At 53.1% G+C, this 20,371-nt stretch overlaps 8 protein-coding genes across 8 annotated transcripts; 3 read left to right on the forward strand and 5 right to left on the reverse strand.

The window, feature by feature from the left end:
• Positions 1-606: 606 nt before the first annotated feature.
• On the forward strand, positions 607-4,466 carry SCP_1700990 (Transcription elongation factor SPT5; the record flags this gene model as incomplete). Its single annotated transcript, XM_027764886.1, has 10 exons — positions 607-822; positions 875-974; positions 1,030-1,277; positions 1,328-2,344; positions 2,395-2,492; positions 2,543-2,732; positions 2,789-3,177; positions 3,230-3,710; positions 3,763-3,973; positions 4,030-4,466. 10 exons carry the CDS (start codon positions 607-609, stop codon positions 4,464-4,466), a joined length of 3,387 nt encoding a protein of 1,128 aa, XP_027620687.1.
• A 242-nt stretch (positions 4,467-4,708) lies between these two features.
• Positions 4,709-6,732, reverse strand: SCP_1701000 (UV-damage endonuclease; the record flags this gene model as incomplete). Its single annotated transcript, XM_027764887.1, has 10 exons — positions 4,709-5,098; positions 5,152-5,343; positions 5,402-5,428; positions 5,487-5,651; positions 5,701-5,765; positions 5,819-5,879; positions 5,928-5,984; positions 6,033-6,143; positions 6,207-6,370; positions 6,426-6,732. The coding sequence occupies 10 exons, from the start codon at positions 6,730-6,732 to the stop codon at positions 4,709-4,711; spliced, it is 1,539 nt and encodes a 512-aa protein (XP_027620688.1).
• A 656-nt stretch (positions 6,733-7,388) lies between these two features.
• Positions 7,389-9,251, reverse strand: SCP_1701010 (SET domain-containing protein; the record flags this gene model as incomplete). The annotated part of the gene is made up of 7 exons (XM_027764888.1): positions 7,389-7,526; positions 7,579-8,337; positions 8,387-8,423; positions 8,495-8,658; positions 8,712-8,892; positions 8,944-9,067; positions 9,113-9,251. 7 exons carry the CDS (start codon positions 9,249-9,251, stop codon positions 7,389-7,391), a joined length of 1,542 nt encoding a protein of 513 aa, XP_027620689.1.
• A 1,646-nt stretch (positions 9,252-10,897) lies between these two features.
• On the forward strand, positions 10,898-11,763 carry SCP_1701020 (hypothetical protein; the record flags this gene model as incomplete). The annotated part of the gene is made up of 2 exons (XM_027764889.1): positions 10,898-10,998; positions 11,067-11,763. 2 exons carry the CDS (start codon positions 10,898-10,900, stop codon positions 11,761-11,763), a joined length of 798 nt encoding a protein of 265 aa, XP_027620690.1.
• A 346-nt stretch (positions 11,764-12,109) lies between these two features.
• SCP_1701030 (rhamnolipids biosynthesis 3-oxoacyl-reductase) lies at positions 12,110-13,679 on the reverse strand (the record flags this gene model as incomplete). Its single annotated transcript, XM_027764890.1, has 13 exons — positions 12,110-12,207; positions 12,275-12,310; positions 12,366-12,439; positions 12,507-12,527; positions 12,580-12,652; positions 12,718-12,851; positions 12,909-12,918; positions 12,975-13,036; positions 13,090-13,196; positions 13,254-13,316; positions 13,375-13,484; positions 13,537-13,593; positions 13,673-13,679. The coding sequence occupies 13 exons, from the start codon at positions 13,677-13,679 to the stop codon at positions 12,110-12,112; spliced, it is 852 nt and encodes a 283-aa protein (XP_027620691.1).
• A 338-nt stretch (positions 13,680-14,017) lies between these two features.
• Positions 14,018-15,853, reverse strand: SCP_1701040 (Serine palmitoyltransferase 1; the record flags this gene model as incomplete). The annotated part of the gene is made up of 5 exons (XM_027764891.1): positions 14,018-14,641; positions 14,694-14,801; positions 14,853-15,199; positions 15,277-15,547; positions 15,602-15,853. The coding sequence occupies 5 exons, from the start codon at positions 15,851-15,853 to the stop codon at positions 14,018-14,020; spliced, it is 1,602 nt and encodes a 533-aa protein (XP_027620692.1).
• A 745-nt stretch (positions 15,854-16,598) lies between these two features.
• Positions 16,599-18,930, forward strand: SCP_1701050 (predicted protein; the record flags this gene model as incomplete). The annotated part of the gene is made up of 2 exons (XM_027764892.1): positions 16,599-16,700; positions 16,756-18,930. The coding sequence occupies 2 exons, from the start codon at positions 16,599-16,601 to the stop codon at positions 18,928-18,930; spliced, it is 2,277 nt and encodes a 758-aa protein (XP_027620693.1).
• Positions 18,931-19,297: 367 nt separating this feature from the next.
• On the reverse strand, positions 19,298-20,294 carry SCP_1701060 (Protein PBDC1 homolog; the record flags this gene model as incomplete). Its single annotated transcript, XM_027764893.1, has 9 exons — positions 19,298-19,429; positions 19,481-19,495; positions 19,565-19,578; positions 19,633-19,721; positions 19,776-19,916; positions 19,971-20,023; positions 20,082-20,112; positions 20,178-20,188; positions 20,250-20,294. The coding sequence occupies 9 exons, from the start codon at positions 20,292-20,294 to the stop codon at positions 19,298-19,300; spliced, it is 531 nt and encodes a 176-aa protein (XP_027620694.1).
• Positions 20,295-20,371: the final 77 nt, after the last annotated feature.

The raw sequence follows: 20,371 nt of genomic DNA on the forward strand, positions 1-20,371 counted from the left end.
TCATGACGTGCAGCTCTCGCTCTTTGCTACCTGTGGAAGTGTCACACTTGATGTGTGAACATGCAGCTATGTCCCGCTTGCTTTTTTGTGTATGGTGCAGAATATCTGGCACATCCGCGTACAACATCCTAAGTGTTTCACACAAGGAAGCATACACTTCTTCCACATATAACAACAGCTGGAGAGCCTACTTAGTCTCATGCATCCTTGATGGATTTCGTGGGACAGTGCGCTTGTTGAAGCAGCTCCCTGAGTTCGGGGTTTTTCCCACTGGGTTTTCCCTTGCCCTCAAATCAACTTCGATGCACTGGGAGCTGTGTAGATGAGTACACATTGATCGGAGCGATTTCTGTCCTGGATGTGTTGTATCCTAGATTTCTGTAGTGTACTGTGCACGGGTACATAGCAGAGATCTAGGTGCGACAACCCGGCGTTCCTGAATGGGACCAATGCCGGTAATCTACCTACCTACCTACCTACCTACCTCTGCAATTGGCGCCTGCGCGTTTGGTAAGGCAGGTTACTCCCACGCTCATGATTTCGAACTCAGATGACCAACAGTAACACTTGCCCTTCTTGAAACACTGCACTGCATACGACATCGCTATGTCCGACGTCGAGGAGGACACAGTCCTGCATAGTTCTGGACCTGCGGAAGAGCACGAGGAAGAGCACGAAGAGGCAGAGGAGGAAGAAGAAGAGCCTCGCAAGGGCAGGAGACACGACTATGATGAGGACGAGGACGAAGAGGACGAAGAGGAAGAGGACGAAGAAGAAGAAGAGGAAGATGTAGGTGCAGAGAGAGGAAAGAAGAGGGCAAAGGTACGTCCGACTGAAAATTTGAAGCTGCTTTTTGAGCTTCAGCTTCACTTAGCATCGGCACAAACGACCTGCAGTGAACCGCTTCCTCGATGTGGAGGCCGAGGTTGACGAAGATGAAGAGGAGGAAGAAGAAGACGATGAGTACGGAAAAGGTGCGCTATTCAGTATGTATACTGGTCGCCTAGACTGACTGCGCTGTGGTTGCAGACGAGTTCATCGCCGAAGTTGGTGGCGAAGGCGACGAAGATGATGTGGCAAGAAGAAAAGCGGACCATGCACGGTTCGATAGGCGAGAAAGAGAACTCAATGACCAGGATCTTGCGAAAATCGCAGAGGATGTCAGTCAGCGCTACAGACGGACGGCAGTTCGATACTCTGGCGACATGAGCGATATTCCTCAACGGCTGCTTATGCCATCAGTTCACGATGCCAATTTGTGGCAGGTCCGTGTTAGGGTACGTCATTCTATCTATCTCTGAGAGAATACGCTGAGGTTTGCACTTAGCCGGGTAAAGAACGCGACCTCGTATTCAGCCTTATGCGAAAAACCATCGACTTGGAGTACTCAAATCGACCATTGCAAATCCTCTCTGCCTTCCAACGAGATTCCCTGCCAGGAATGATATACGTGGAGGCGCGCAGTGCCAAGCAGGTCAATGACGCCTGCAATGGTTTGGTCGGCATCTTCCCCAGTCGTGGCATCGTCCTAGTTCCTATTGAAGAAATGGCAAGTCTATTGCAGATCAAGAAGCAAGACTTGACTGTCACTCCTGGCAGCTGGGTGCGCATTCGTCGCGGAAAGTACCAAGGAGATCTTGCCCAAGTCATGGATATCACTGAGAATGGCGAGGAAGTGGGCCTTAAGTTCATTCCCAGAATCGACCTTAACCCGAAGGACGATGGGGCAATTGATGGCCTTGGGAAGAAGCGCAAAAAAGCTGGCTCGGGCCTATCGTCTTTCACTATGCGTCCTCCTCAGCGATTCTTCAATTACGAAGAGGTCGTGAAGGTATACGGGCGAAAGGGGGTATCAAAGCGCAACCAGGTGTATGTCTTTCAAAATGATACTTACAAGGACGGGTTCATAGAGAAGGACTTCCGTCTGACCGCTCTGCAACTGGACAACGTCAACCCTACACTTGACGAGATTACTCGCTTTACGCGAGGGCAGGATGGGGCTGAGAACGAAACAAACGTCGATCTTTCCATCATTGCAGAGGCTTCTCGAAAGGCAGCGATTGCGGTGTTGCAGCCCGGTGACCATGTCGAAGTTTTCGAAGGAGAGCAAGCTGGTGTGCACGGGACAGTGCATTCCATTGAACAAGATGTTGTGACAATTGAGCCTGTGGGCGTTGACTTCGATGGTCAGCGAATACAGATTCCTGCCAGGAGCGTTCGGAAACGCTTTAAACCTGGAGACCATGTCAAAGTAATGGCTGGTCAAAATGCGGACGAGACGGGACTGGTGGTTTCTGTCATCGACAACGTCGTTACGTTCTTGTCTGACATGTCCATGCAAGAGGTGAGAGTCTGACCTTTTGATCGTGCAATGCTTCTGACATTCAGCCGTAGATTTCTGTTTTCTCCAAAGACTTGCGTGAAGCGGCGGAAGTTGGTACAGGAACGAATGTTGTTGGCAACTACGAACTCCATGATCTTGTACAGCTCGAGTACGTGCATTATACTACACCGTATTACCTCCCATTCATCCTTGGCACAGCGCCCAGACAGTTGGTGTCATTTTCAAGACTGAAAGAGATTCATTCCGTGTACTTGATCAGAACGGCCAAGTGCGGTTGGTTCAGCCACATCAGATATCTATGCGGCGGGACTCGAATAGAGCTATTGCCACCGACGCCGAAGGACACGAACTTCGCGTCAACGACAATGTCAAAGAGGTTGACGGGGAGGTATGTAGTGCCAGGTTCTAATGACCGTACTTTTTCTTACCGTTCGATACACTCAGGGTCGGAAAGGACGTGTCCTACATACTCATCAGTCCTTCTTCGCATTCTTGTACAATCGCGACTACACGGAGAATGGCGGTGTATTCGTTACGCGTGCGCGATCACTGGTATCGGTAGCTCCAAAGGGCAACCTCATGAAACTCGGCGCTGCTGATCTGTCGAAGATGAACCCTGCTCTCGGCGGTGGCGCTGGTGGTATGGTTGGCTCCGGAAACATTGGTCGGGGTCCACGCGATCGTCTCATCGGTGTCACAGTAGTTGTCGTCAAGGGTCCAAACAAGGGCTATGTTGGCACCATCAAGGACACCAACGGTCCTATCGCGCGTGTTGAGCTCTATACTGGCAATAAGGTGATCACAATTGACAAGGGGAAGCTCAGGAGACGCCTGTGAGCAAATGCATTTGCACGTTGTATTGCGCGCTAACATCTGTCACTTCAGTCCCACTGGTCAAGTTGAAGCACTTGAAGGTCACTTCAGCTCCATGGGACAACCTCGTAACAACTTTAGCATCAATCCAATAGGGCGCACCCCCAATCCCTACAATCAGGGCGGCCGAACTCCTGCATGGGGCGCTACGGGTCGTACACCAAATCCATATGCCGCTGTTGATGGCCGCACCCCCGCTTGGAGTGCCTCTTCTCGCACACCAAATCCCTATGCTGATACCGGGAAAACGCCTACCTGGAATGCGTCGTCACGCACTCCTAACCCGTACGGTCAGGACGGTGGGCGCACGCCAGCGTGGAATTCAGCAGTGCGTACGCCAAATCCATACAATAATGCACAGTTGGGTGGAACATCGCCAGCAAATCCCTCGAGCTCAAGCTGGGGTGGCGCGACGCCAGGACGGTCAAGTGGTGCCGGAGGCGGGTGGGGCTCACCATCTGGGGGTGGCTGGGGTGAAGGCGCAAATACTTGGGTAGGCTATTCTTTGCATTCACGATGCGGTGGTCTGATGAGACTTGCTGTAGGGAGAGCCGGTCGCCAGTGCTCCCACGCCCTTTGTGGCACCCACACCTGCGTTCGCTGATCCATTTCCAGCTACTCCCGGCATGATGTATGGCGGTGGAATGCCTACGCCAGGAGTTGGCTTGTACGAAACCCCGGGTGCTGGGTTCGAAGCCACCGCAGAGACGCCCGGCTTATCCGGCGGCGCTTATAGCGGTGTAGAGACGAGGTTCGGTGAGCACCTTCACACTCCATTCGACTCTGAGCTCTAGCTGATGTGTGGTTTGCAGAAGCAAGTGTGAAATGGCTGACGGAACCCGAGATCGCATCGAAGCGGGGAATGATCGTTGAAGTGAAGAACTCGTTTGGTGAGAACGGGTGGCACAAAGGCGACTACGAGGGTCGGCAGGCGGTGGTACTCACCGTGTCGGACATGCACAATCAATTCGGCGCGCGTGCACGCGTACGCTTCCTCCAGCCGATCGACCCTGACGTGGACGTACACACGATACCCGTCGAGTTCCTGTGGCCGGTGCATCCTGAGCGCACGGAGGATGATGCGCTCGTCCTGCATGGCCCGCAGAAGGGTCAAGAAGCCAAGGTGCACGCTGTCCAGCAGGGCGGTGTCATGGTCGTCACGACCAAGGCGTATGTGGTTCTCGAGATCACGTCGGAGAAGCTCTGCAAGATGTGGAACATCGACGACGACGGAAACCGAATACGATGATTGTACTTCTATGTTTTGCTTGGATTGTTTCACCTCCATTCTTGCATCGTTATTATTTTGTTCGTTTCTCTGTAATTTGCATGCGAGAAAATCTGAATTGCTTGAGAGGTTCCCATACCGCAACAAACTAACGAGACGCTACAGAAAAACTCTGGAGCTAAGAGGAGCAGTTCAGACCTCAAGGGCTCTTCCTGCTCTCCAGCTTTCGGCCTTCTCTTCAATGCATTGCCGCCCACAGCCTCTCAATTTACATGCAAACCGACCACTTCGGCCATCTCACTGCTATCTGTCTCTAGGGCTTCCAAAGCCACAACACGCGAATTCGCAGCACGCTTTCTCTTGCGGAGAACAGGCAGCACGGTGGACGCATCGGCATTGGCTGCACCCTCCATGAGGGGGGGTTCGTCTACAGTGACAGTGCCAGGCTCGGCATCGACGCCCGCGGTGACTTCTGGCTCTGCATCGATCCCCAAGGCCACGTCAGAGTCAGCGTTAGGGTCAACGTTCGCGGACGAATCACCGCGGCGTACGAACGGCTTCGGGGGCTTCTCCGGGCGGAGGTTCTCATGTATGACGGATGCTAGGGAGTAGATCCTGTACAGATGCAGAACCGCCTGCTCTTTGTCCTTTGCCTGTAGTCCCGACGATGTCAGCGATGTGTTGCGAGTATCATCGGGGTGCGCACCTCGATCATTAGATCCATGTCGACTGGCAAGTCTAAAGGTAGGCCTGCGCAGCGGTCTGCATGTGCGCGCTTCTCCATCACGGTTTGTGCGCCTGGGCGCGGTTCGGAGAGGTGCTGCTTCGGGCGGATACCGCGCGGTGCCCACGTCGCTAAGATCTGCGGGAGGAGCTCAGCGAGCGGGTGTGTACTCGGCTACATTACAAGGAGCATCAAAAATTTGAAGTAAAAGAAAAATGATAGGTGGACGCACGTTGATCCAGTTGTGGTGGTAGTCGAACTGCAAGCAGGTGAACAAAATTTAAAAGAGAGACAGAACACGATGGGGAGGGACGCACCACGAGCGGGATCTCTAGCTCGCGGCAGACCGGGAGGAGCTCGTCCGCGCTGTAGCACATCTCGTCGTTCTCGAGCACTATCCTGTCGCGCATCTCCTGCGTGAGCCGCGTGCGGAACGTCTCGCGGAAGCGTTCGAGCGTCGCGGGCTTGTCGCCGTAGACGCCCTGCGTCGGAGGTCAAAGCTCTGAATGTAGGACGATGACGTGGACGCACCCCCATGTGCAAGATGATCACGCTGTCTTTGTCGAGTTCCATGTACCGCAACATCTGGCAGTGGTCTAGTCGCTCGTCAACTTCAGCCGCATCGCATAAGTGGATAGGATGTACGTACAGTCTAGCTCGCGCACGGACGCCGTGATAACGTTCTCATGCGGTGACGCAAGCTGCGTGAACTATGGCGTGCATTAACAATGAGCTTCGAGCTAATGCACAAATCGTACTTGGCCTGGATGTGCAGTCAATCGATGACCGAAGCGCTTCGCCAAGTCTCCTGCAGCCTAAGAGAAATAAGTACGATAATACGTGAGAGCGAGCGGCGCACATACCTTGAGTTCTTTAGCAGCATATTCGAGAGAATAGCCGTGTATACTATGTGATGCGAAGGGAAACATTTCGGAGGACACTCGGAAAAATCGAATATTATTATCCTCATTCCACTGCGAATTGGAACCAATCAACCGAACGCTTAGCGGAGCACAACACTGAATAACTCTATATACCTGTATAATTTTGATGAGGTCCCTGGAGTTTTGCAGGCCAAGATCCTTAGCATATTGTAGACCATTTTTGCGGATGGTCTCCATACGACAAGTACGGGAGCAGAACACGGGATTAGGCTTGAGCGCACGGAGAATAGTGTTAAGACACGCATATCCCAATCGTCCTACAAGGTCACATGAAGGTCAACACTCCTCACATAGTGAGCGTACTCGGCCTACCTTTGAAGGCGGTCTCTTTTTGCACTACTGGAGGGATGTCGTACACCACGGGCTCTTCGTTCTTCCCGCGCCGCATTCTCTTCTTCGTCGGCGATTCCTCTGCCTCTTCGAGATCCGTTAATGGACTCTCGACTCCGACCTCATTTGCCTCTGCGTCGGCAGTCAGAGTAACTTCTGTGTAAGTTACGCTCTTCTTGACACGAGCTGACCGACGTAAGACGACCGTCTCGCTCTGGGTTACTGCGTCAACGGGGACCTCTATGTCAGGAATTGAACGTGGTGCGATGATGTGCTTGCGTTTTGCCATGATATCTGGGGAACTCTGAAAATCTGAGAATGGGCGTGCAAATGCGAGTGCTCGAGGACAGGGTCGAGTTGCCAGGCGCAACATACGGAAGGCAAGAAACATACCCCTGTTCCTGTCAAGACCATTTGTTGCGATTCCAACTGCGATCGTGAGCGGTAGCGAAACGTCGCCAACGCATCCGATCGGGACCCTGACTATGGGTTAGGGTCCATGCGGAGACGGTGCAGTGATAGAGAGGCATTTATACCCAGTTCCCTCAGAACGAGGGAAAGAAGAAAGAAGAGTGATGTTGATGAAGACTCCAGCACGTTCTACATCAATGCAATTCCAACCAGGTTTCGAGACGGCAGAATAACACGAGGCGCTATACATGCCAATAGTCCAAGCTTACCGATAACTTAAATCACATGCAGGTCGTCCACGAAGAGCCCACAACGAAGATAAAGTTATTCGTTCAAGCGCCAGAGGAACCACTACTGAACTCTAGACTCCGCCGGGTATTCGAAGAGGGCAGGTGACACATGTTCCCTCCTTCTCGCTGCGCCCGACGGTGATGCCGCCAGAGTGCGTAGCATACACAACACCAGATAGTATCCGGGATCCTCACCTTTATCTTGGTATCCAGGAACTTAAAGAACCCTTCTTGGAGACAATGATCATGGCGCAAGTTCGAGGTCATCTTCAAGAAGTTCTTCCAATGCTCTCCAAGCCGACGCACAGCTCTCCACGACTGCACGTTCTGCTAGCACTTGTGAGAGGGCAAGCCGTGTCTTTGGTCTGTTGGACGGAAGATTCTGGTCATAGCCCCATTAATAGCAGTAGAATGTAATTGCGAAGAAAACACACGTCAAGCATTTCGCCAAGCTCTGCGGAACTGAGTTCAGGATGCGCCCCGATCTGCGTGATGCGGTGTGCACAGAGCACACAGAGGTCTGTGGCTATACCGGAGAGGATGCGTCTCGATAGCGCATCAGAATCATGCACGGTACCTTCATCCTCACCACCATCCGCGAGTACGTGCTCCAGCTGAACCTGCATCTCGGCAACGCGTCCAAGGAGACGCACAAATTCATCGAGATCCTGCTCTGCTCCAGAAGACCTCATGTTGCGAAAAGCAGCCCAGAGCCATAGGTGTACGCTGACTTGCGCATCGCTGTTGATACACAGAAAGCGGCGCAGATTGGATCCGCTCTGCGAATATGTATCGTTCTCAAGATCAGGTCGGAAGACCAGGGTGCTATCCTCCAAGACCACCGACCAACGGGACCGCGTCCATCCGCTAACAAGCCTCTCGTACATATCCACGTTCATTGGATGTAACGAGCTGCGCAGGTCGTAGATATTCCACGACAAGATGTCGTTCTCGTTGCCCTCAAGCGAGAAGCCATATCGCGTGAGGAGAGTTGCGTTAGAGAGGCGCGCTCCGTATGTGTTGAAGACCTCGCTATGTGCTGGGACAAAGAGGTTTGTTACCATGTCACAGGTATCGGTGCTCGGCGGAAAGACCTTGCTCGAGGACGGCTGGGTGGGGCTGCCGGAGGATTCTTCGCGGTCGTGCGGACATTCAGAGAGAGATCCGCATGTCGGACAGACGTCGTAGTCGCTCTGTGAACTACGGAATCAGAGGGATTTTGTTGAATGTAAACGTGATTACTTCTAGGTGAACATGATTCTCATGGATATGGTTGAATCTGCGGAACATTATACGCAGTAATATGAGCAGTCTTTAGAGTGCACTGGATAGAGAAAATAATCCACTCACGCATCCGCGATGGGGACCATGGACAATCCATGGTATGCGTCAACAAGGAAGGCCCGCGAGCTGACAAGTGAATACGCATGCAGAAACCCTGACAGCGTGTTTGAACTCGAGAGACTTGACAAGAGGGGTTCCACAATTGTCGCATAGTATTCGCGGCTTTCGTCCTAGTTGAGTATTAGCACATGTTCATAGGTGCACTTAGAATAGATACGCGCACAAGGATCAGCGCACCACTCTCATCTAGGAATTCCTTCTCTACTTCCGTGCCAGTTAGCCAAAGGCGTCCCTGCATACCATCTTCATCTGCATCGTCTGTCCCCCACAAGAGTGCGATTGGGACAATATCGGTCGGCAGGGATTGCAAGTACCCATACCATCTCGACGCAGAGCCATTCAACCTGTTCGCGTTTCAACTACCACGCAGGTGAAAGACAACTTCAGGCACTCACAGTTCAGAATAGACCGCTAACGCGAGCGCGAGATGGGCGCCATGGCCATAGGGCACAAACGGGATGAGCGACGCACGCGAGCACGATTTACAGGAGAGTAGCGCAGACTTGGGGATGGTGACGACTACAATCGGTCAGGAAAGAAGCGGTGGCGGTTGAGTGCGCTCACGAGTAGAGAGCGGGAGGATCTCCGTCGTGGAAAGCACCCTGATCCCGGTTGCAGGTTCATCTACCAGTTGAATCCGCCCATCGATCTGGATGTGGCTGGCTGACGTCCATTCCAACAACACAGAGAGTCGCCGCCTCATCCTCGGCTTAGCGTCGCAGGTCGAGAAGGCTGCAGTTCTCGTTGGTCTCTATACTATCTGCGGGATGAGTTCCTACGCCCTTATGAATGTCCGTCACTCCGATTGCCCAGTATCCAATAACCTGTACAGGGCTCCTATGAGCATACCAAATTGATAGTTCGAGTAAAAAGAGTCAACGAACCTGTCTTACTGAGCTCTGATGGGCTAGTCACTAGATCAAGCAGAGGTGATCGAGGGTCCGTCCGTCGCGGAGATTGGCGGAGTCCAGGGTCCATGTCAGACTGTCTGTCAAGTTTCTTCCACTGGCAGGATACTGTATATACGAGATGGATGTGCTCTAGCGTGTCATCATATTTTACACCAATATTATTGAACGGTTACCCTCTGCACAAGGTTTCCATTCAATAGGGGCTTCCGCCGCTATTGTAGGAGATAGATCCATATCGTTTCGTGTGATCGAACGTCCCCGTCAGACGTCGTGTAGAGAGCATGCCTTGACAGGCAGATCGAATATACACATCCGAGATCTTGGTTAGATCCACCTTGCACGATCAAGTACTTCTGCACTTCTTTTGTATGTTCATACTCTGCAGAACCTAAATAGATGGGACCCAGCGCTTGATGACAATTCGCCTTCGCGTAATGCTGGCTTGATGTCCAATCTGTCCATTGGTCTGCCTCTCGCCTTAGTTAATTACTATCGCTGCTCTTCGCTAGAAATTCTTGTTGACATGTATACTCCAGGATATGGGCCCTCCACGTTGGTCCCTGAGGCAGATACTGGGCATCCTTGTATTGTATCCCTCCCGGCAAAGGTGACAGAAAATATACAGCACACCGCATCATATCTACGGAACATCTCTTGCAAGTCGAAGTGAATGTACGTGCTCTGTAACTTGGCTCTCCATGATTACACTTTCAGTGCCGTTCATGATCAAGTCCAGAGACCGATTCAACTCCCAGCTAAAATATGCTCTAGGCGTACTCTCGGCAAAGGGGGCCGGACACTCCTACCTTTTGACCGTCAATGATCATTCTTTGTCGTCGTTGCGAAGCTGAGATTGAACACGAAAACAAGGGCTTATCCATACCGGGAAGGGCTTATTTTTTTAACCGCAAATAATCCGTGAATGGTACCGTGGTCCGTATTTGCATCTGCTTGGTTGCGTGGGTCCATCTTTTGACTGACCCAAACAACTTCCATATTTAGTACGTTCCAATCCGAGCCAACTAGCGTCTTTCTAGCCGAGGGCCTTTACACCCTTTCCGCGACCTGGGTACTTAAACCGAGCGTTTACCTATCAACATGGCTATCCGTATCCATTCCCCCCAATTTATTCCCTCCTTATTTCTTCCCCGCCTCACCGATGAGACTTGCAGTGACGCGCGATCTCCTCAGGCTGAAGCTACTGCGCACACCTCGCAGGACCTTGCGCATTACGTCTATCGAGAAGTCTCTCAAAGCTTCCCACGCAGTTATCGCTCTAGCGAGGAAAAGATCGCGTCGCCCTATGACCGACAGTTTATACAGAGGCTGTCCTCGCCTTATGAAGAAACCTGTATATGGCGATAGCAAACTTCTACTGCAGTATGTTATGCCTTTTAGGGCACCAACTCGGCTGCCGCGCAAATTACCGCAACCTGACATGCCTGATGTTAAACATGAGGACGTCATGGCTTATGCACCGGACCTTGCCCGTACTCCTGTGGAATTAATTCGCAAGGGCTTGCCGGGAATGCATAGGCAGTAAGTTCAATGATGTCACTTTCCAGATTTACCTCCCATGCTGATGCTCGGTCTTACCTGTCCAACAGTGTCCCGCCAATCCTCCTTGGCGTACGCTGTGACCCACCAAAGACCGTGTTACGGAAGGTCAAGGGAATGTCTGTGCCCGATTCTAGGCTGGCGGAGTGCCCAACGCACATTTTCGCCGTCTACGGACCATCATGGGGGTCTACTTCGCCCGCAGACCGTTACCTCCAGAAACTCCGCGCCCGCCGCCTCGTCACCTATTACCCAATTCATGCCCTCATGTTCCTTGCGCATTGTGGCAACCTTCCTCCCATCGAGGATTACCGTCTGCGACTCGCAATCCTTCACGTTACGCCTCCGACCGCGACGGTCGAAGCAGCATCCATTATCCGTGTTCCGCTGGTTCCGATTTACGTTCCCGCCCCCGTCGCGTTCCAGCTCCTCGAACATTATATCTACTTCTCGAACGTGCCGCATCTCGAAGCAGAACTTCTCCCCTCCGAATTACCTCCGCCACCGCGGGCCCCTGGTATTATTAGTCACGACGACCGCGTTGCCGCGTATGCGTACGCGCTCGCTACGCAGCAGGATATGACCATCAACAGGCTTTCGAGGCATGCGAAGCTGGTCTATCGTCTGTATCAGAACGTGGTATGGTTAGCGGTCAAGGACAGTGGTTTGTGGGCGGCCATTAACTTCACATGGGAGTCGTTGACGAGCGCGATGAGAATGATGCAACAGTGGGGGATGACAGTCTAGGGAACGGCTTCATTTAAGTATCGTCGTCGAGTTTTCACGGCTCTGTGTTATCATGTTATCGTGTTATTGAGTGATCGAATTGTTGTCAGGAGTATGTATGCAGAGTCGACGTATAGTTTCTGTAGCGACATTGTCTTATTGTCATATCATGCTCCGTAATAGCACATCGTATAGCATAGTGATGGGAAGATTGAGGCTTAATTGTTTTAACAATGTCACGAAGAACACGAAACGCATCCAGACAGCTTGCATTATGGAGATGGCGGTACATACACATGATGAAAAATACTCGACGGCAGTGAGGACTGGTATCTGTGATATTTACACCAAATGCAGCTCGTAAGGCTCACAGAGCAGCCTTCTGTCGGGAGACCACGGATCCACCGTCGACAGTGATATGTGCACCGGTGATGTACGCAGATGCAGGGCTAGCCAGGAAGAGCACTATCATGCAGTGGCAGCCCCAAGCGAGTGAGTCTTCTGATCAGCAGCATGATGCGTATCGACTTACCAATTCCTGCGATGTCTCTAGGGTGACCAACACGACCTGGACAGAAGGAAGTGAGAGGCTGCGTATGTGAGTGCACGGTATAGGAACAAACCCATTGGGTTATTCGAATCGAGGCTATCGCCTTTGGTCTTGAACCCATACGCAGTCATCTTGGAGGGGAACGTCCTGTTTGATCCCGCAACAACGAATGAGCCAATCAGACAGAGGATTTGCATATCTTGGAACTACTCACCCTGGAAGGATCGCGTTCACTCTGTAGAAACAGACGTCAGATAGTAGCCGTGCGAATGCAAAGAAAGAACTACGTTATGCGCTTCGGGAGCAGAGTTACAGCCAGCTGCGATGTCAGATGATTCACAGCAGCTTTGCTTGTAGCATCTGAATGGACAATGAACAAAACCTTAGTGTGTTTATATACAATGTACTAAACGTATGAGACTGACAGCTCCATAGACCCGAGCCCTTGGCAGCGAGGGACGTTTCCGTTGAAGTAGCGATAAGTGAGGCAACGGACGAGACGTTAATAACGCGCCCTGGGTCTACATTCGTCGAACCTTTCGCAAGAAGATCAGTGAGCCTGTGCGCTGAGTCTCAGCATCGATGAAAAGTCTTAAGTCAGCATGAGTGCGCTTACCCAACGGTCACTAAAACCATGAGTGCTCGTAAGTGATGCGCCACGCAGAAGCCTGTTCAGACGTACTGTAGAATACACTCTTGACGTTCAACGCCATAAGTCGATCCCAGCCCTCCTTCTCGGGAAAACTATGAACACTGTGTCACAGGCAAATTTTGTTGCAAGGACATGACTGCAATACCTGTCATATGGTGCTCCCCAGCTGATGCCGGAGTTGTTAACGAGGATGTGAATCTTGGATTCCCTCTCCTTGATAGCTGCAACCAGACTGTCACAACCTGCCTTCGTCTGGACGCCATGCCGGGCTCAGTAACATCCACGGCCGATAAAACTGCTCAAGCTCACCGTCAAATCCGCTATGAAGTAATGACAGCTGCCCGGGCCCTTCTCGTTAAGAGCACTGCACACCTGCCACCCGGTATGCAAACATTCATATAGTTGCAACACACAACGCCGGACTACTGACCTCCTGCAGTTGCTTCTCCTTGCGTGCGGCGATGTAGACCTTGGCCCCGTTCTGCACGAACGCGGAAGCGATCATCGTCCCAATGCCCGACCCTCCGCCAGTTACCACCGCTGCCCGCGCATCAGCTTCTCAAAGCAGTGGGATGTGTGTGCGAGGACGTACCGACTTTACCTTCCACACCATAAAGCCTGTCGATTCTCAAGTCTTCGGCGATGGAAGCTATTACACATGTACAGCGCGTTTAGCATGAGCGCGCGCGCGCTCTAGTCCACCATTGCGACGGAGACTCTAGACACACCTGACATTTCGCCGTCAATGTGGTTTGCACAGACTTTGGAAGGCAACGAATATGCCTCGAGCAGAGATGGTCAACCTTGGGGAGGTGCCTGCTCGCCGCATGCGTCTATAAACCGGATGGCTTGCATAATCCGGTAACCTCGCTGCGAGTCGGGGATGCATTCTGAAGTCAAATATCACGAGGATGTCATCTAGCAGCTAGCGATCCACGGGACCTCAATAAAATTGCACAAGCTAGAGCTGTGTTCATAAAGTAACAACAATAGGTATAAACGAACTTTAACGATATATAAGATAGGAATCCCCAACGATTGAGAAGACCGTTCTCGTACTAGCCAGCGTAGAATCACCGACGCTTGCTGAGCACTTTAACGCACGCAGCCTTGATGACCTGCGCCGCCTTCTCGCACTCCTTGCGTGGGAGCGCGGAGGTAAGCGCTAGGCGTACGCTGGGACGGGCCTCGGTGAGCTCCTGGCCGCGAAGGCGGTGCGCACGCGTGACCATAACACCCTGCACGAGACATTCCTCGACTATCTCCTGCAAGAGGCGCTCCTCCAAGTCGATATCGGGCTGCGGGGTATCACGCGACTGCGCTGACATGGGATTTGACGGCTTGCTGGGAGTGCTGGGAGTGGTAGGCGGGTGCGCAGGCACAGCGGACCGCACATTGATGTGGATGATCGGGCTGGCGGGGTGCGACGGGATGGAGACGCAGTCAATCTTGTCCAGGATTGAACGCACCGCGCGCACGTTCTCCTGAAGCGTGCTCAGAATTGAGGGCGTGTTGCGAAGGATATTGATACCCTCCGATGCCGCCACGGCAAGCATGGCGGGCATCGCGGCAGAGAACACGAACGAGGTTCCGTTGATCCGCTGGTGGTCGACGACAACGCGCGAGCCAGCGCAGAACCCACCGCAGGCCGTGAGGCCATTCGCGAGCGAGCCCACCAGCATGTCCACTTGAGACGCCTGAAACGTCGTGTTAGGTCGCCTACGCCCCGCAGCTCCCCAACGCACTCACCGGAACGTTGTAGAGCTCCGTAAGCCCACGGCCGGTCCTACCGACGCCCCCAAACGATACGCTCTCGTCCAGAATAAGCCGGTACTTGTACTTGAACTTCAGCTCCACCTGTCCTTCGCCCGTCAGCAGAGTCGCCCATCAGGCGCGGGCTGTACCCACCAGCTTCGGCAAGTCCGACATCGCCCCATCATGGTCAAAGATGCCCTCCGTCACGATGAACCGCCGCGTCAGCGGTGCCTTCTTCTTCCGCCGCTCCTTCTCTACGCTCTCCAGCACTTGCTCCAGGCTCTCCATGTTGTCGTGGTCATACCACCGCACCGTGCAGCGCGAAATCTGCAGGCCCTTCTGAATCGCAAAGTTCACCCCACGGTCCGCGACAATCACGTCCCCCCGCTTGCAAAACGCGGGTATCACCGAGCCGACCGTCGAGAATGCCTGCGAGTATATGATGGCCGCTTCAGTGCCGAGGAAGTCGGCGATGTCCTGCTCCAGCTGGATGTGCACATCTGCGGCGGTAACGCACACACCGTGTCAGCGTCCTTCCCACGGCACACGCGCCAGGCACGGACGGACGTGGACGTACCCTGCGTCCCGTAGAACCCTGGCGGTCCACAGCTCCCAAGCCCGTACTTGCGCAGCGTCTCCACGCCTCGGTCCTTGATGTCCTGGTTCCCGGCCAGCCCAGTAAAGTTGTAGCTCGCCAGGTTAACGACCGTCTTGCCCGATGCCAGCTTAGGCTTCGGACCCGTCGGTCCAACAATGATCGGAGCCGCAGCAAGGTCTGCCTGCTGTCTCGCAGTGAGAGGTTGCCCGAGCGGCTCTGGAGTCCATTCCGACACCAGGTCATCGATTTCCTGTGGAGAGACAATAAGTGCACTTGGAACTTCGACGACCCCGCGGGGACGCACCTTTTCGTCGAACTGGATAAAGTGCTTGCCCGAGTGGTCCGCACGCGTGCGCGACTGCAGCAGAGTGCGTATGGCGAAGATGATGAGGATCACCTCAAGCAGCGTCCGCCCCGGGTCGTTCTGATGCGACGACTTCACGTATCGCGCGACGACCGCCGAACCGGGTATTTTAGAGAAAGTGGTCTCTAACGTCGAGAGAGAATACGTAGCAAAAGAAACGAAAGGCTCCCAGCTCGTCGTCGTGCCGCTCATGGTGGTCGAAAGTTGAGGATGATCAGCTGCAAGGGAGAGAATTTAAGGGCACCCTGTAGCGTGACTCGCGTGACTTCGTGACGTATAATCCCCACCGAGTTAATTCTGTCTCAAATTGCACGATGTTCAGCCGGTTTTATGAATGCTCGAGGTATGTTGTAGAACAGGAGAGGTACGTGATCAGAATTTTAGACAGGACCTCTTTTTTCACTGATGCCTCTCACGTTCCCTCCCACTTCCTCGGATCAAAGATCAGATTGTACATAAGCATATTCTGTATGGTCACACTGAGGGAGGTTGTCTATATGAGAATTCGCATTGGAGCAGGGTGAAGGTATGATGATGCTAATGAGTTGGAGTGGGAGGTAAGGAGAATTTCGAACCCTGACGTCGTTTTGAACAGCACGACACACAGCTCACTTTCCGAAGATCTGAAAAAGTACATTCGGGATGTGCTCCAAGGGAGGAGTATCATGCGACATTCTCTAGTTCTGAGGAAGGCTTTCTGGAGAATTGGGAGAATTATCGCTTGTGCAAAGTCGGTGTTGTACCTGGCTTTGTTCTTACTTACCTTCCTTTTCTGGACAGAAATTACCATATTTGAACGCACACTGTTACGGTTTGGTGCCACACCGTGACTCTCCCTGTCGAGAGTCACGCTCCTTCAACTTCGTCGGCGTCGGCGAGCTCGAGCCTCGTGCTCGTCGAACAGTCTCCTCGGCAAACGCATATCGCAGCGGGCACTATGGCAAGCTCTACCTCAAGTCTCGCTCCTCCATCTCCGACCAATGTCAAGCCAAGGCGCATGACCTCGCCGTCGTTGCCTCCACCATCGCCTCTCGATCTGGTCAGTCTCCCTCACAGAGTAATTCGGATCTCTCGTTGAGTGCCTGGGCTGTTAGCCAGAACCTGTCTATGGACATCGACGACCACCGTCTCCTCTTCGGCAGAGCTTGACATTGGACCCGAAGACAGGCGAACTCAGCGACGACGGTTCCACTCTCGAATCTATCGACTCGCGACCCTGGGGCGAACAACGCTCGCGTTCGCCAACCCCATCTGTAGCCAAATTCGCCGCAAACATTGCTCAGCGGGTAGGATCGCTCATGAGCCCCCGTGCCAACAATCATCTTCCGACAGACGACGAGCTTGAAGCAGAAGCGGAGAGGGAGCGAGAGAGAAGCAGGCGTGAGGCCGAACGTATCATAATGACGGAAGCGGAGGACAGACGAACAGTGGAAGAACGCGTCCTAGCCATGTTGCACGGAGATGGTGGTCCGCCCAACTCGTTACCTTCGCCGTCGCGTGCACAGACGATGCCAGCCACACCGCCTTCGCCTTCCTCGTCGCAGAAGGACGCCAGCTGGTGGTATTTGGCGAAAACCAAGCTCACGCCGACTAAAGAGCCTCTTACTCCAGCGCAACAGATCATACAGGAAACGAAAGCACGCGAAAAGGAATTGGAGAAGGACAAGAAGAAGACTGAGAAGATGAAACAGAAAAGCAAGGAATGGCCGTCGTCTGGAGATGGGAGATTGGATGGTCCGTCGTTCGTACAGCCTGGACTGGCGACTGCTCCAGTTACACCACCGCGCGCTATCCCGCCACGCCCCATCTCTGCAGCGTCGTCTTCTCCCGTCCCGTTCCCCCGCGGCCAGCCCAGCACTCCTCCTAGTCTGGCAGCTTCTCCACTACGTTCAAACGATGGCCGTGCGCCTCCTCCACTGTACGCGCAATTTGACTCTCAGGGTACGCTGGACGTGCCAGGGACTCTGCTTACGATTGTCAAGCGTTTTGAAAAGCTGGAGAAGTGGACTGTAGGTCACGTCCGGGCTCTAGAGGAGCGCATGGATGACGTTGAACGATGGTTAGTAGAGAAGGATAAAGGCGAGAAGGAGAAAGGCAGTACAGACGGCGAGAATGGTGATGCAGCCGCTGCTATGGATGAAGTGAGAGAGGAGCTCGCAGAGCTCCAAGGCCGTCTAAGTGAGTTGGGTCGCGAAATGGCGAAGATGATTACAGCGCCTGGCAATCTTTCCTCTGGGCCTTCACGAAATTCCGCATCCATCACTCGGGCTCCGTCTGCCACGTCCTCTGTTGCGGTCTCATCTACGTCCATTGCGGTGCGGTCCTTTTCTAACCAAGTTTCTACGAGCCCTACGACTACTCCTCCGAAGATCTCGGGTTCCACCAGTCCACCTATCGGCTCCCAGAACTCCCGGACACGTTTGCCATACCCCACGGGCGACTATGCTACACCACCAGAAACAGCATTGCTCAGCCAAGGCCCATTCTCGCCTCCCAACTCGCCGCCTTCTTCACTTATATCTACTTCGAAGACGAGGCAGACATCCATCTCGGGCCTACCTACCGAGAATTCTTCCGCCAGTGTTTCTCCAGCTGGACTTCCACGTTCGGCGTCTCCCATGACGTCTGCAAGCCCGTCTTCTCTTCCCCGTCCCAATCCATCGGCGTATCGCCAGGACAGCATGAGTCCCACCCCCCGGAAACGTTATACAGTTGCGTTGGGTGGGCCGATCATGTCAGCAAGTCGTATTGATCGCGAGCAGCCAGCAACACCCCATTCTCGTACCCAATCGCGGGAAATCAGCACCGCCTTTTTCTCGACGTCTCCTGCATCAGCCTATGACGATACCCAAGATATCACCGACGATTCTGACAGTTCACTCGGAAAGGATGATACCATCGGGAAGTCGATGGCGAGGCATAATGAACTGGCCGTCGCCTCCGATCCTTCCTCGAAGTCGAGAGCACGCGTGCGGCCTCAATCGATGTATTCTCCGATGGCGCCAGCCCTCGCTGCACCATCACCCGTCACGCCACTTAATGTCCGTCTCCGTTCGCGTTCAACAGACAGGTTTGGACTGGGTATCTCCCACCCTAGCTTTACACCCGTTCCGCCCACTTCTGGGAAGTTCGTGGATCCGCTTGTCGTCCGCAGACAGACGAAGGAGGCACTAGCGACTGCCTTCCCAGATCCTCCGAAAGTCATGCCCGGAAAACCTAAGGTTCCCGTTGGCCAGCTTGTCGCGTATTTTGACCAGGAGAAGCAGTGAGGGCGTTCGTGCATAAGCGTACTTCTTGATTGACCTCAGCGGACAGAAACTAAATTCTTTTGTTGCTTTCAGTGCATCCATTTCATCATGATCTCGTGTAGACTGTATGTTGCTTATTTAGCTTGCATTCCTTCATGAAGCTTGAAGCTTTGACGAGCTGTACTTTGCATATATGACGTTACGATTGCTATGACAAATTCATGTTCGGTGGTTATGCAGATCGCTTGCCTGAGCCTGAGCACATCCCCAACGTTGACTTCGACAAGTCGTGCTAGGATGGATACTATGTATACACAATAATATACACCACTCCGAGACGAAAACTCTACGACAACCCAAAGGGACAAAAAATATCCACACACCAGCGCTATCTACCGTTCGACTTCTTTTTCTTGTTCTTTGCCTCCCGTTCTTTCTCTTTCCTTGCCTTCTCCTTTTCGGCGTCTGCCTTGGCCTTGGCGTGTGCGGCGTCGTTCAGGCCGAGTCTGTTGCGTGCGATCTACCACGGGAAAGTAAGACGTAACTCGTGCGCGCATGGGCAATAACATACCTCATAGGCATAGAACTAGCGACCAGCATGAGCACAATGACATGCATCAGTACATTGCGTTAAACAGAATGGGCAAATACGAACCTGCATTCGTGTCACTACACCCAAGATTCAGCGCACGAATTGCGTAGAAAGTGATAATGCCTGCTCACCAAACATTGTGTTCTTCTCGTCGTACTCCCCGCGCGCGTCCGTGCGGATCAGTGAGCCGAAGTTGTAGTCCTGGACTTTTTTCTCGTACCTGCGGCGCTCACAATCACGAACGTACAATATACGGCGCAGGCGGGTCACTCACGCCTGCATGAATTTCCTCCACCTCTCCTTGCCTTCGGCGCTCTTCATCCACTCCTCGTCGATCTTCAAGACTGTGTCGTACGGCTCCTCTGCCAGCTCCGGGAACTCGGACTTTATGTGCTCGAAGATCTCGTCGTCCAGCCTGAGACACCGCGCAGGTATCAGCACGACGTCTAAGTACTACCGAAACACGCACTTAGTCAACCTCAGGTTGCATGGGTCCACCTTCTCCAGGAGGTTCCAATAAGTCTGTTGGCAGAAACGCAGACGTGAATTGTGTGCGGTAGCATACAATTTGTAGACGCACCTGGGCATGTTCGACGGCTTTCACGGCAAACCTGTGTTTTGTAGTAAATATCTCGCCCTTCTGTTCCTCTGGTCGTCCAAATGACACGTCACTTACTGTTTCTCAATCTACTTCGATGAAATATTGAGCACTGCCCGAAGAGCAATCAATTCAGCGAAAACATCTCACCTCAACCAGATTTTGCGCAGTGTTCGGGTCGAATCCGGTGGTCATGATGTCGTTTGCAGACAATCCGGTAAGGGAACGTAAGGAGTGCTATAGTCGCTGGCAGAGCTAGGCTGAATGTCGGA

The sequence above is a fragment of the Sparassis crispa genome (assembly GCF_003851025.1).
Source record: "Sparassis crispa DNA, contig_000016F, whole genome shotgun sequence".
NCBI lineage: Eukaryota > Fungi > Basidiomycota > Agaricomycetes > Polyporales > Sparassidaceae > Sparassis > Sparassis crispa.